General features: G+C 42.5%; 1 protein-coding gene across 10 annotated transcripts in view; it reads left to right on the forward strand.

The window, feature by feature from the left end:
- Positions 1-1,441: 1,441 nt before the first annotated feature.
- The window catches only part of Ptpdc1 (protein tyrosine phosphatase domain containing 1), a 49,936-nt gene continuing 35,948 nt past the window's right edge, over positions 1,442-15,429 (forward strand). For 3 of the 10 annotated variants that reach the window (NM_001439866.1, NM_001106104.2, NM_001439865.1), the window contains 1 exon segment: positions 1,442-1,742. Coding sequence is in view for 3 of the 10 variants with exons in the window: in NM_001439863.1 (NP_001426792.1) it covers positions 8,575-8,703 (129 nt within the window). In the remaining 7 variants the exon portion in view is untranslated. 10 annotated transcript variants of the gene reach the window in all.

A 15,429-nucleotide genomic window follows, 5' to 3' on the forward strand; every position in this document is an offset into this window, starting at 1 on the left:
ATGGATTCTGCAGAAGCTGCTGGATGCTTATCTGGATCCACCCCTCACTTTTTCGGTATGGGATTTCCTTAACAGAAACGTGCCTAGTGAAGACATTTCTCAACCACACAAGGTCATGTTACTGACTCTGAGTATGTAAGGTCTATAATATGATCAAGGTGTCGGGTAGGCTTCTAGAAAGGTCTTTCTTTATTAAAATAAGGACATGGTGGATGATGAACTTCAATCTACCATTTTGACCCATGACGCACATTGAAAGGAAGCCTGATTTTTAAGGGTGACAAAGCAGAATGTTTGGATGCCTGGGTAGAGTGAACTCTTTCATGAGAAGGCATGTGATTTAGGTCAGGATTCTGGAACCTGGGGTTTCTGTTACAAGACGGCAGATATAAGACGGCAGAGACCAGTCAGCCACTATTAAGGACAGGGGCCTTGTTCCCATCCATGAGTTCTGCTCCTGGGTGATTTCTCCAGACCTGGAGTCACAAGAGGCTAAGATGCTGAGAAGACTTTGACAAAGAAAGTCTAAGAACTGCAGGAGGACAGAAAGAAGAGACTCTGGTGTTCTAGAATGAAGAACCAAACACCACTCTTGGGAGTTGGAGAAATCAGATTTATTAGGCTAGCCTACCCCACTGTGGAGAGATTTATAGTTTCACATAGTATTTATGGGTTTTCAGCTTTGGCTTTTCAACTGCTATAGCACTAGCATCTTTAAATTATTGCCTATGTGACCATTTGCACATGGTCTGCTTTAGAATAACCGAGGGGAAATTTCTACTGCAGTTAAAGCATGTTTACAGAAGCGAGTGGCTGTTGGGACTTTCGTTAGCAATACGGATTGCTGCAGGCACAGCTGTTTCATCAGATACCTATGGGACCCATTTCTTGTGATAGCACTTGCTCTCCATTTTTTTTCCCTCTACACAATTCAAATTCCCTTATTAGTACAACTCTAGGGCAGAAATTTATATTTAAACTGTCATAGTGCAAGACAATATTGAGCCTATTATACAATATTAAATATAATAGTTCAACTATATTAAGGTGCACACTGAAGACATTAGATGCATCGTATGAGCTTTTCTTCTTTGGGCGCTGCGACGGAACACGTGGTTCTGTGAGCCAAGCTCCAGAGCTGTCCTCGCTCCTCCTTACTCACCTGCGACTCTGCACGGGGCGCCTGGGGAGTCAATGCCCCGTGCTGCAGGCTGGCAGCCGCGCTCTCTCACCGCCCTGAGGGTCCTCGCGCTTTCTACGCACACGCCGTAGGCTCAGCGCTCGACCACACAGCCCTGATCAGCCTTTTAGCCTCGCCCGCGGGTTCGAAAACCCTAGGAGCTGTCCATTGCGTCACGGACCTCCTCCACTCTCCATTGGCTGACGCGTATCACGTGCACCGAGCGACTCTGGCTATTGGCTGGCGGGTCGGGAGCGCGCCAGGCCGCGGCGGCGACGCGGCGTCCTCGGCGGCCGGGCTGTCGAGTGGCCGGTGCGCGCGCCAGAGGGAGACGTTGTGTGGCGCGCCCGCCGGGGAGTCCCCCTGCTTAGAGGCGCGGCGGGGAGGCCGGGCCCCGTAGCCGGTGGGCAATAGCAGGCCTGCGGGCAGGCCGGCGCCGAGGAATCCGAGCAGCGCCTTGGACTCGCCAGTCCTCTCCGCCCGCGCCTCCCGGCCCTAGAAGTCCCAAGACCGATCTGCGGGCTCCAGGGCTCACAAGCCGGAGAGCGAGGCGCGCCAAGAGGTTCGGAGTCCGCAGCCAATTAGGCGCCCGCCGAGCGGTCCCCAGACGGTTGTCCTTAGGTGGCGGGTTATCCAGGGAGGCGTTTTTTGGAGGCGCATCCCTAGAGGCGGGGCGGGGGACCAGGGCCATCGGGCACCCCTCTGTCTTGCTCAAGTGCTGCGACACCGATTTCTCGTGATCAGTTGGATGTTTACTTGGGTGTTTTAGTTTGAAATCTCTTGATTAGAAATATTGGCAATTAGCTTTTCATTACAAATAAACCAGACGAGACAGTCACAAGCTGGTATCACACTACCACTTTGTGATCCCTAATTCAGACCTAATTCTGCTAGTATATGAGTCACTTGACCTTGACCAAGTCACTTTTTTTTTCTCTGACATGCATTCTCAACATTGATGATGATGTCCCTGCTCTTGTGTGTGTGTGTGTGTGTGTGTGTGTGTGTGTGTGTTTGTGTGTGTGCTCTTATATAATACAGGGTTTGTGGCCTTTCAGAGGATCACAGCACAGATACACCGTACCTGTGGTATTAAATTTTAATGGAAAAGAAAATATAGTAAACAAAGGCCCAGGGAGGAGAGGGAGAAGGGGCGGGGCGGGGTGGGGGCTTGAGAAATAGTGCTTAGGGAAATAGCTGATCAAGTATTCCAGCAAGAGTTGTGTGCTAAAAACTGAACACAAACTATCATTCATTGACTGCGAACTGAAAGGACCCCAGAAGCTGTTATCATGGCGGGCACTATTAAGATATGTGAACAAGTACACATCCACTTCCACATCACCCCCCCCCCCAGCCCCCGCCCTGCTCACAGCATCATCCTATTTGATTTTAACAACAAAGTGTCATTCCAGGTTTTTGTTGTTGTTTTGTTTTTGTTTTTCCCTCTGACTGAATGGAAGGCTTGGGTGATTTGCCCACAATCAGAGCTATTAACAGAAAGAAATAGGTTGTAAACACGAATGTATGCGCCCCCCCCCCCCAAACCACCCATGTGGTTTCTGGATTTCCTGTTCAGTTGTAGCAAAACTTCCCTGGACCCAGGAATTCCACCTGTGGCTTTTTAAAAAGTGTGGATACCCAGATCTTGGAGAAAAACTGGGACCAGCCTGAAATTTGCCTAAAGCCTCACGGATGATTCCCATTTTGTAGTCCATAGGTCCATCTTAGCAATAACTAATTCCTAACCCGACCCCAGTGTTTTCATAGTATTGTGTCCTGGAGACTCAGTTTCCCCATCTCTAGCACTACTTCCGTTTCCCTTTAAGGGAGGATGGTTTTCATCAGAAGAAAATCCTTTGTTGGTGGAATCCAAGGGTTTTGAGGGAGCACTACTGAACAGCTCTCGCATTTTATATGATCTTCCTTAAGCACTACTGAATACATGCTCTTTAAAAAAAAAAAAAGTCAATGTAAATCACTGTTAAACCCTATGTAGAAAAGTAAGAACCACAATTGACCCGTAGTATCATCAGTCTAGCAAAATGATGTCTGTAGTCTTTATTTTGCTGTATCATTATTAGCAATGCTCTTGATGTCACGTAAATTTAGAACATTCTTACAGGTGATCTTGAACTTCAGAACTTGTTATGAGGATAAATTTCAAATCACTGTTTTCTTAAAAGCACATTTCAACCCTTTTTTCAAACCCAAACATGCCCCCAGCCCAAAGGGTTTTCCACCCCCAGAAGTAAGGCTAGGGGAGGAGGGAAAATGAAAATTCGTCCATTGAAATCTTTCCTAAGAATCATCTTTGTTAGTGAATATTTCTGTCATTTCTCATATCACTTCAACTTCAATCAAAATATGTGTGTTTATGTAGAAAAATAAGCTGACTTTTTGTGGGTATTAACTAGATAACGTGATGAATTGATTATATTACTGATAAAGTTAGTATTTCATTTTCCAGTTTCCTGTAGAGGCAACATGAGATGAAAGAAAATGGGTTTGGATTCTAGGAAAGATTGGTGCTCTAGTCCCGGCTGTGACATGTTCTAGTTATGACTTTGGAGCAGTGACTTTTCTCTCTCATTTTTACTTCATCTGTGGATGGGAACAGTGTCTTCAGAATTGTGGCATTCATATAAAACAGCACATTACAGCCCCAGTAGAGTGCTAAATTATCTTTTTGTTAACATTATTTCTTTCACTCTCTCAGACATATTAATAATTCTAATCCCTCTGTAATATTTAAGATTTTTTATTTACAAAAAGAGGCATTTATGGAGGATTTACTGTATGTGGGATACCAAAAATTCCTTTAAAAATAGTCACCTTTAAAAGGTTCTGAGAAAACTAAAGATGAAATGATCATCTAGATCTTTGTGTTTTGTTTCCCATGACCAAAATCATCTCTTTAGTGTCTCTGTAAACATTTATGAACACTTATGTTTCAGGCCTTTGGTATTGCTGATATGAAGAGGTTCTTCAAGATGCCTGGTCTTATTAGTATATTAAGAAAACACTAAATAAAGCAATGCATTTATAGATTGTGATAAATCTAACCAGCATCCACAACACTAACATGGTCAAGTAATATGTTATGAAAGTCTTAAACACGTAGGTCTCAGTAAAAATACATTGTATGTCAGAGAATAGAGGATTGAAGGAAAATAAGTAAGAGTTAAGGATTTCTCAGGTCTAAGATATTTTAGAAGAGACATAATTTTTTTTCTTTTTTCTTTTTTTTGGAGCTGGGGACCGAACCCAGGGCCTTGCGCTCGCTAGGCAAGCGCTCTTCCGCTGAGCTAAATCCCCAACCCCGAGACATAATTTTAAAATTCTTTCATGAAATGCCAATTCCTTTCTTCAGCTTCACTTCTATCACACACACACACACACATACACACACACATACACACATACACACACACACATACACACATACACACACACATATACACACATACACACACATACACACACATACACACACATCCATACACACACACATACACACATACACACATACATATACATACACACACACGCATACATACACATACACACACACGCATACATACACATACACACACATACATACACACACATACATACACACACATACATACACACATACATACATACACATACACACACATACATACACACACATACACATTCACACACATGCACACACACACACACACACACACACGCGCGCGCGCGTGCGCGCGCGCCCCTTTTCCTTGGATATCATTTTTTAAACACTGAATCACAGGTATGTTGTTTGGTTGATGTTGTTATTTGTGCATTCTCCTCGGGCTGGGTATGGAACCCAGGACCTTGCACACACTGGGGAAGTGCTGGACCAACTTGCTATTATCTCCATTTCTTTGAGGTTTTGTTTTATAAATTATTGTCAATTGACAATTTCTAATTTTATATGTTGCTGTATGAAATTGTGTTATGATTTGTGACTGTGGTGTGAAATAAATTAGCATCTACTGCTTCGTTTGTTATGGTAAGAACATCTGAAATTTGGCAATTTGGAAACGTACAATAGTATTAAGTGTATTCGTAATGCTGTACAATTGAGGGAAATCCCCCTCTTCCTCCTGTTTGAAGTTTTCTAGCATTCCTTCTGACAGTCATCTCTCCACTCCTCAGTCCTCCTCACAACCTCTCTGACTACAGTTCTGCTCTCTTCTGTTGTATTTTCTCTTTGGCCCATTTCCATTTCAACGTTGTGTTTTCCAACTCCATCCACTGTGTTGTAACTAAGGATTTCCTTAAAGTCGGAACAGCAATTTTCTCTTGTGCATTTACATATGTTTATATGTGCATGTGCATATATAATTTGTGTATGTGTGTGTGTGTGTGTGTGTGTGTGTGCATTTGCTCACACTGAATAGTGTAGAGTAAGCATGGAGTACACATAATTCTTTGACAAACTGATTCCAGACCTTTGTGTAAATACTTAGACCTGGTGTGCTTGTTTGTTTGTGTTTTGAGGAACTGCCACACTTTTCTCTGGAATGCCTAGAGCAATGCATGTGTGTGCTGAGGGTTCACAAGTATCCTCTTCTTACCTGCACTTTCTTTGACACACTGATAGCCGTCATAGTGTAAGTCTAGGAATTACAATTCTAACCACACAATTCTAGGACATAATTTTATATCTTCCATTTGAGGATTTTTTGTTTTGTCTTGCTTTTGTTTTTTTGTTTGTTTGTTTGCTTGGTTCTGAGATAGTGTCTCTCTCTAAACCTCTGGCTGTCTTGGAACTCATTATGTAGTCCAGGCTGGCCCTGAACTCACAGAAATCCCCCTGCCTCTGCCTCCCGAGTGCTGGCATTAAAGGAATGTGCCACCATGCCCAGCTTTGAGTTAATTTTTTGTAAGTGGTGTAGTTTTTTTTCCTTTCTTTCTTTTTTACTTTTTCTTCTCTTTTCTTGTATCTGGGTGTTCAGTTTTTTCCCAAAACCTTAAGTGAAAAGACTATCTCTTTTGCTCTGTGTATTCTTGGTGCCCTTGTTAAGTGTCAGTAGACTACAAGTATGTGTTTATTTAGATTATTCTTTAACGTGCTTTAGACCTAACAGTTGAGCTCTTAGGTCACTACAATTTAAATTTTTTTCTTGTGTTTTTTTCCCATTAATGTACATTATATGCTACAATGGGTTTTATTATGACATTTCATATATATATTCATATATTTGTATATATATGTATGAATGATACACTTTGATCATAGTCACCCTGTCTGTTACCTTTCTTATCCACTTTTCCCTTCCACATCTCTAATAGATCCTTTATTTTCATGGCCTTTCCAATCCTCACTCCAAGATTCTCTATATGAGAGAACGTAAGTGACTCTTTATGGAGTTGGCTTGTTTCATTTAGGATGGTAATCTCCAGTTCTGCTTCCCTCAAACATCACAGTTTCTTCTCTCATTTCTTCTTTTTTTTTTTTTTTTTTTTTTTTTTTTTTTTTTTTTTTTTTTTTTTCCGGAGCTGGGGACCGAACCCAGGGCCTTGCTAGGGCCTTGCTCCTGCTAGGCAAGCGCTCTACCACTGAGCTAAATCCCCAACCCCCTTCTCTCATTTCTTTACTGGTGGCACCAAGATTGGTTCAGTAGCTGGGCTGTTGTGTCCAGTAGTAAACATGGATATGCAGGTATTTTCTTTGGTAAACAAACCTTGATATACCCGGAAATAGTTGCTATAGCTAGCTCATACCGGTTTCCATGATGGGTGGCTTATATTTCCATCAAGAATAGAACCTTGGAAGGGTTCCTTTCCCTACATCTACATTCATCTACATTCATTGTTTTTTGTTTTTCTTGATGACAACTGTTATGACTGAGGTGAAATGGTATCTTTAAAAAAGGGGGTATATATAGGGGTTGGGGATTTAGCTCAGTGGTAAAGCGCTTGCCTAGCAAGTGCAAGGCCCTGGGTTCGGTCCCCAGCTCTGAAAAAAAGAAAAAAGAAAAAAAAAGGGTAGGTATTTAGTTAACGGCTTTTTGAATGGCAGATCTACATAGCCTGGATCTGGTTGATACAAAATACTTCATTTATTTTGGATAGTTCTCTCTGATTGTGGATAAGTATGTGTCTCTAGACCAGACTTCCTGTTTGAATGCTGTAATTTTTATATAGCAAAGGTAGCTGGCCACCATAGGTGAAAGCCCACAAATAACCTCAGGAAGGAAAGATGTCATTTTTTTAAATGTCCTAGTTATTTCTATTAATTATAGTTCAAGTAAGATTGCTCTATACACACCTGTTCCATTTTGTGGTAAGGACTTTATCCCCTTTAACCAACTCGCCTGCCCTAAATGTGAATTCAGAGCGTTTCTTCCATCAAAAAATGTTGAATACTTACTATGTACCAGGTATAATGGTTTGAATGTACCTACTACCGGACTCTATAGCAAATTCCTATGTGTTTAAGAAGGACTCTGATCTCACCTACTTATGGAAACATTTTGCAGTTAGATTCACAGCTTTGTCACGTCAGACTTTGATAGTTCTTATTATTTGTTTTTAATACTTGGTTCTAGAGATTTTATACGTTCCCTATTGCTTTGAGTCTTCTGTTTTAGGGATTAATTGCATGTTTTATAAAATGTGTTTCATGGCTCTGCTTTTCTTTTATTTGTTCTCAATAACTGCTTCCCACGAAATATGAAGTATAATACAATCATATTTTAGAAATAAAATGTTTTTTCAAAGATAAAATATATAATTAGATTTAGAAAATAACTAGTAATCAGAAAAGAGCATGGAAATCTATAATCCATTCTTAATTTTTGTTGCGTATTCTTCTAGTCTTCTATCTGTGTGTTATATGTAGAGTGGAAGTATGCTCTATATTGTGTGTTTGTGTGTGTGTGTGTGTGTGTGTACATACATGTCATGGTACATGTGTTAGGTTTGAGAACTACCTTGAGGAGTTGTTTCTTTCCTTCCACAGTGGGATTCAGGGGTGGAACTTAAGTCAATAGGCTGAAGGGACAACCAGTTTTATACCACTGGGCCATGTTGCCAGCCTGTGCATTATATTTTGTGACATGTTTTTTAATATGATGATCTGTGGCAAATAAATCTGCTCTTTGCTCACATGACCCCAGTTCTGTTTAGACAGCTGTTTTGTCCCTGGAGTTGGGACTAGAAGACTCCTGTTACTAAATTACTGTACAGGGCAAATTCAAAAGCCTAAACTGCTGACCGAGGAGTAAAAGACTCTTCTCTTTTTCTTTCATTAATTCCTGCCCCATTTCCACTTTCCTAGTCCCGAGACAGCGGGGTTCTGTTGTCGGCACCCCTGAAGGGAGATTTAATCAGAGACATAATCAACACTGTACTTTCCTTCTAATTTTTTCCAGATGTACTTGGCTCTGCTAGAAATTCTTGAATCTGGAAGCATCCTATTTAAAGGTGCTTCTATAGCTCACACTAGTGATGGGGCAGAGAAAGGAGAAAAGCAAGGAGCAAAGCCAGATCGGTCATTGGAGGTAACTGTGGGTAATTTGCAGGTTTAGAATGGGATTTTGTGAATCATTCCATTTCAGGTAAACTGAATTCCTTCTGATTGGCTTCTATTAATCTTCTTCTGTTTGGAAGACTGGTTCCTTGTGAATTTTGTTTGACAACCTCATATCTAGCACAGGTGATCCTTTGAGATGGGCCTGGTCTACTGGGCCTAGTACAAGAACACAGTGTAAAGCACTGAGCTCATGTGGGTTTTAATCTACCACCCTCACTATCTGCCTTGGATATGTGTGTGCTAAGTGTGCCAGCCTCTTCTCCATGCTAGAAACCAAACTCAGGACCTGGCGCCTATTAGTCAAGTACTGTATCAATGAGCTGTACTCCCTCCCAGCCACTAAGTAGTTTTAGCCTATTGTAAAGATGGGTGATGTTTCGGATATTGACAGATATCTAGGCCATTGTGAGGTTTTGAAGAAAGGCGACTAAACTAGCTTTCAAAAACTAGTTCGATCATTTTAATAAAAAAATAAACCATAAAGAAATCATGTTGCATACAATGTAAAAACATAAGTGGGGAACGCCTCTTTCTTTTTATTTTCCTTTTTTCTTTGTTTCTTTTGTGTGTGTATTCAGGGTTGTTTGGTGAGCATAATTGTTGAGCATAGGGTAGCATCTGACTGCCCCATTTCCACAGTAATCAACCGACTTGGTCACAAGCTGCAAGTTGTTGCTTCCGTCTGTGTGAATTATTAACCTAAATTTAAAAGGCGAATTTGCTTTTTCAAACATTAACTTGTATCAAAGTTGTGACTTAAGAAACACAAAAGCCCAGGTAAAAAACCCAATCCTAACGGCTGCCCCGTTATCGTTGAACTTTGTCTAAGATGTCTAAGCAGGCAGCAGCCATCTGGAGAGTAAAGGTACGTGGAGCTTGCCTGACTGGACACAGGTCGTCTCCATACTGCCGTTGGCATGTGTGGGTCCAGCCTCAGGCTGAGAACTGTGACTGAGGAGGTGGCACAAGCCCTGCAGCTACAGTAAATCAAGAAAAACGACCCTGCCTGGCATTTCCTAGCTATGGGGTCCCAGATGGCGTTTCCTGCCTGGCCCACCCCTGCTGTGGTCAGAGTGCAGGCCTCTCACCAGAGTTCATGGTTCCTGCAGACTGGCCACTGCTCAGCTCCAGGCCCTTAGTCGGAAACCTTGGTATCCAAAGGAGAGGGCTAGTCCCACAGCTAAGGCTAGCATGGAGGGGAAGGAAGAACATCGGACAAGACAGAGGTACAGACAAAGCATGGATGTGGTCTCACTGGGCAAAAGACAGGCAGAGGACAAGTGAGGACTGTGACCAGCTGCCACCCAGCAGGGCCCTGTCCTCTGCCCAGTTATGTTTACCTTCCATGTATAGATTTTTATATTTGACTTCCTTTGAATTCTAGGTATTTTTGTAGCATTATACCTTGATTTTTAGTGTATTACTGAAGTACTATGCCATAGTGAATGCCAACATGTATCTTGCCCAACTCCTCCTACATGAGATTTCTACATGCTGATTTCTCATTTTCCTGGCTCTTGGAGGCAGCGGCATCCTTGAACCAGCTTACTTCTCTGTGTCCTGTTGAACACTATTAATCAGCTGCTGTGTCTACCCAGTAGCTGAGCTAGTTTTGGTCGTGAAACACTGTGTTCCTAATTTGTAATTTGTGCCACCGTCTTATCTGCCTGATTGTGTGATCAACGACTATACAGAACAGCCAACTTCAGCTCAGCATTTGCTTTCCTTTGAGCAGAAGCTTTGTAAACAAAGATGATAGGGACCAACCACAGGGGAGGGTTTCTCTCTCTGGGATGAGTTGTGCTTGTTCTGATATGCTTGGGGAAAGTATTCTCATCTCTATCCTTCTCTATGACGACAGGGTTCAAAACATGGAAAGCAGAATGCTACTGATGATCTGTGGAGTGTTTGAAGGGTGAATGCCCATAATGATTTAAATTGATATAAACGCATGGCAGAATGGTTGTGCTTCTAGCCTATCCCTCCCATTTGTTTTCCGAGTTACTTAGATCAGTGTAGACTTCTTGACAAATTAACTCCTCAAATACATGAACACAGAAATCAAGGTGAACTTTTTTCTATATTAAAATTTAGACTTTTGAATGTTTATTTTTTAGAAAATTAACTTGTCTAAGTGATCTCAAATTATAGAGTAACACTCTTTTATTGTATAAATTAAGATGAGGGGTTGAGGAGATGACTTTGTGGGTAAGGCTTGCTGTGCAAACATGAGGATCCCAGGTAAGGTGGATGAGGTGGTTAGGACGTAGTAATCTCGGTGCTCCTACAGCAGGATGGGGGCTGGAGACAAGAGATCATGGTAGCTCACAGATGGGCTAATCTAGCATAGCTAGCAGTAAACAAAAGACTGCGTCAGACAAGGTGAAAGGCAAGGAACTATACCTGAGTTTCTCTTCTGATCTCCACTCACATATTCAGGTACATGTGTATCTGCACACTCATAGATTAAAAAATGACATAGCACCTAAAAGTAAAGTCTGTGTTTTTTGACATGTGACGAAGAGCTCTTAGAGCCCAACGCATCCTACTATAGACTAGCCTTTGGACAAAAACTGCTTTATTCATCCTTGCACACCACTACCCTGCACTTGGTTTTTGTGGTGCCTGTCAAGGAAAACTATACCAGCACAATGACATAATTTTATATTATCAAAAGTTGATAGGGGCTGGGGATTTAGCTCAGTGGTAGAGCGCTTACCTAGGAAGCGCAAGGCCCTGGGTTCGGTCCCCAGCTCCGAAAAAAAGAACCAAAAAAAAAAAAAAAGTTGATAAAATGTAACTCAAATGACTGCTGTGCACATGAGGGAATGTTGCTGCTGGCCAGTGCTGGCAGCTCTGCTCTGCTCTCTGCTCTCTGCTCTGCTCTCTGCTCTCTGCTCTGCCCTCTGCTCTCTGCTCTGCTCTCTGCTCTCTGCTCTGCTCTCTGCTCTCTGCTCTCTGCTCTCTGCTCTGCTCTCTGCTCTCTGCTCTGCCCTCTGCTCTGCTCTCTGCTCTCTGCTCTCTGCTCTCTGCTCTCTGCTCTCTGCTCTCTGTTCTCTGCTCTGCTCTCTGCTCTGCTCTCTGCTCTCTGCTCTGCTCTCTGCTCTCTGCTCTGCTCTCTGCTCTGCTCTCTGCTCTGCTCTGCTCTGCTCTCTGCTCTGCTCTGCTCTGCTCTCTGCTCTCTGCTCTCTGCTCTGCTCTCTGCTCTCTGCTCTGCTCTGCTCTGCTCTCTGCTCTGCTCTGCTCTGCTCTCTGCTCTGCTCTGCTCTGCTCTGCTCTGCTCTGCTCTCTGTTCTGCTCTCTGCTCTGCTCTCTGCTCTGCTCTCTGCTCTCTGCGCTCTGCTCTGCTCTGCTCTCTGCTCTGCTCTGCTCTGCTCTCTGTTCTGCTCTCTGCTCTGCTCTGCTCTCTGCTCTCTGCTCTGCTCTGCTCTGCTCTCTGCTCTCTGCTCTGCTCTGCTCTCTGCTCTGCTCACTCTGCTCTGCTCACTCTGCTCTGCTCGTTCTGCTCTCTCTGCTCGCTTGCTCCAGCTTTGCCATCAAGCGTGCTTTCATTTGGCTCCCATTCCCTTGACATTCTTGTCAGCAAGAGTTTTGAGTTCTTACCCACTTTGTAGCACTACAAGATGACCTAGGCTTATCTTGAATATTCCCTGTTCTAGCCCTAAAAAGAGTCAGTTCAACAAGGGTTCCTGTGTCCCTTTGCTGGAGAATGGTATTAGAAACCAGATCTGCTCTGATATGCTCATCACAGCTAGGGTTTCATTGCTTTCAGGTAACTGACTATCTGTGGCTAGAGTTGGTACACACACACACACACACACACACACACACACACACACACACGCGCGCGCGCACACACACACACACAAATATATGCCTCTACTGTGGTTATCTCTTTATCTCTTATTTGTGGTTTTGCTTTTCATGGCTTTGGTTATCTAGTTAACCATGGTTTGAAAATATAAAGTGGAAAATTCCAGAAATAAAAAAAATTGTAAATTTTACATTATGTGCCATTCTGAGCAACATGGCGCAGGCTTGCACTCAACTCTCTCCTGCCCTGGCCATGAGTCATCCTTTGTCCAGTGGATCCATGCTGTGAATGCCACCTACTCATTAGCCACTTACTCACAGGCCCTCACAGGGCTCCTGTTCAATTATATAGCAAGACACGTGTACTTTGTGCAGCAGGCTAACGGCTGCATCACAGGGCCTGTGTCCTTCATCTCATCTCACTTCATCTAATCATGCAGGCATTGTATTGTCTAACAAAGCAGCTAGAATGTAATAAGGTATTTTGAGACGGTTACATAACTATTAGCAGTATACTGTTACAATTGTCCTATTTTATTAGTTATTGTTAATCTTTGCCTATTTTATAAATTATTCTAAGGTAAGTGTGCATGTATTAATAAGAGTGGAGGACACCTGTAGTCATTACTGTTCGTGGTTTCAGGCATTCACTGACAGGCCTGGAAACGTGTCCTTGCAGATGAGGGAGAGCACTCTGTTAGGCTTCACAGGAGTTTCCCACAGACTGCTGCAGCCGTGGTTCACTTCCTCCTTATTCACCTTGACTTCCTAGTCCATGCCCTGTGTCACTCGACATTTGCCCCCTTGTCACTTGTATTCTCTGTCGCAGTATGCGTGAGACAGTTAGGACTGCTAGCTTGGCCTTGTAGAAGTAGAACCTAGTACATGTGGATAGTTCCTTTTCTGTCCCAGTTCCCATTCATTTCCAGTTACGTGTACTTCTTTCTCACCATTCCCTCAGCGAGCTTCTGTTCTCCCTTTATAATGCATTAAATTCCTTAGCCTTTGTCCAGGAACTTTGATGTAAGCCATCCCTTTCTTGGTTAATTTTTTTAAAGTCTTGAATTTAAAAATACATTGGTAGGCATTCTTTATGTTGTGAAAATCTATGGGCCTTGGCAACTAGATTATGTGTATTCATCATAACACTAATGGATAAGATAGGTTTTTGGTTCTGAAAATAATCTGTGCTGTACCTGGTCAGCCCTCTACCCTTCTGAAAACCCTTGCACAATCTGGCTAGTTTTCTGTGTAGTTTTTGTCTTTTCCAGAAAGTCTCTGAATGGATTCATGTGATATATAGCCTTCTCAAACCAGAGCTTTTCACTTAGCACAGTCCCAGAACACATGTGGAGAACAGAGTCAGTTTCCTTTTAGGATTTTCCCATGTTCCTCAGATGAACAGCTCTTACATTTCAGTCACAGAACAGCATTCCTAGTTCAGTGTGATGTCACAGCTCCATCTGGCTTCATGCCATCATAAATAATGCTGCTGAGAAGACTCACGGCAGGTGTTTGAGTGGCGGACCTGAGAGGGGAACAGGATTTTCCATTTCGTGCCACACTGTTGCTTTATGAGCAACTGCTGAACTCTATCCGCACACACTTCAGCTGCAGTGAAGGAGTGTTCCCATTACTCTCCGTCTCTGCCAGGACTTGATAGACTACTGTTGGGCCTGTTTGTGCCCTTTGACCTTGCTTTTATATCATGTATGTGTGTGCACATGTGCCTACCATGGCATGTATGCAGAGGCGGAGGACGTCTTTGGGGACTCCATTCTCCTTGCACCGTGTCGGCTGTGATTGTCAGGCTTATGCAGCACGGGATTCTGTCTGCCAAGCCATGCTGCCAGCCCGGGCTCTTACTTATGTCCCTTCTAACCATGCTAACTCGTGGTTAGTGGCCTGCATTATGGCCTTTTTCCTTTTAACCATGCTACCTCCTGATTGGTGGTATATGCTATGGCTTATTCGTCACTTTCCCTACATTGAGTGTACTCCAAATGCTTGTTAAGTGTTCTTGATGTGTTTGTTCAGGTGTTGGACCATTTCTTCTTTACGTTAGCATACAAACTACTGCATTTCATTTTGTCATACTCTCACACATATTTGATTTTACTTTGTTCTTTGTTTATTCCTCTTCTCTTAAATCAAGATTTTATTTGATTAAAGTTCAAACAATGCAATGATATGTAAATGGGATGCATGTAATATATTCTGTCTTTGTTCTGAACCTAAGTCCCTCACACTATGTTACTGTTCTCCTTCTAGCAATATAAATGACGTTTTCTCTTGTTTTGTAATTTTTTCACACAGTTATGTGAAAAATCACTATAATGCAACTTAATTTTACCTTTACCTTGTTTACAGTCACATTCCCAGGCCATTGTGTGTAAGTCTGATTAGAAATGTAACTGATTTGTATTCTACAGGTATTATATGTATTACATGCAATAATTTTAAAAAAAGTTTTGTCTTGCCATTTTTTTAAAAAAGAATCATTTATTTTATGTAAATGAGCACACTGTAGCTGTCTTCAGACACACCAGAAGAGGGCATCAGATCCCATTACAGATGTTTGTGAGTCACCATGTGGTTGCTGGGATTTGAACTCACGACCTCTGGAAGAGCAGTCAGTGCTCTTGACCGCTGAGCCATCTCTCCAGCCCTGGCAGGGTTGTTGTTGTTGTTGTTGTTGTTGTTGTTGTTGTTGTTGTTTAAGACAAGTTCTTGCTGTGTTGAACTTGCAATCTCCCTGCCTCTGCCTCTGAGTGCTGGCATTGTAGACATTACACCCAGTCTCTACTTCTACTTGCTCAAGTGTTTTTACTTAAAAATATTCTAATTATCACGTTTACTTTTTACAACAAAGACAATAGCA

The sequence above is a fragment of the Rattus norvegicus genome, chromosome 17 (genome assembly GCF_021556685.1).
Source record: "Rattus norvegicus strain SHRSP/BbbUtx chromosome 17, alternate assembly SHRSP_T2T, whole genome shotgun sequence".
NCBI classification, from domain to species: Eukaryota; Metazoa; Chordata; class Mammalia; order Rodentia; family Muridae; genus Rattus; species Rattus norvegicus.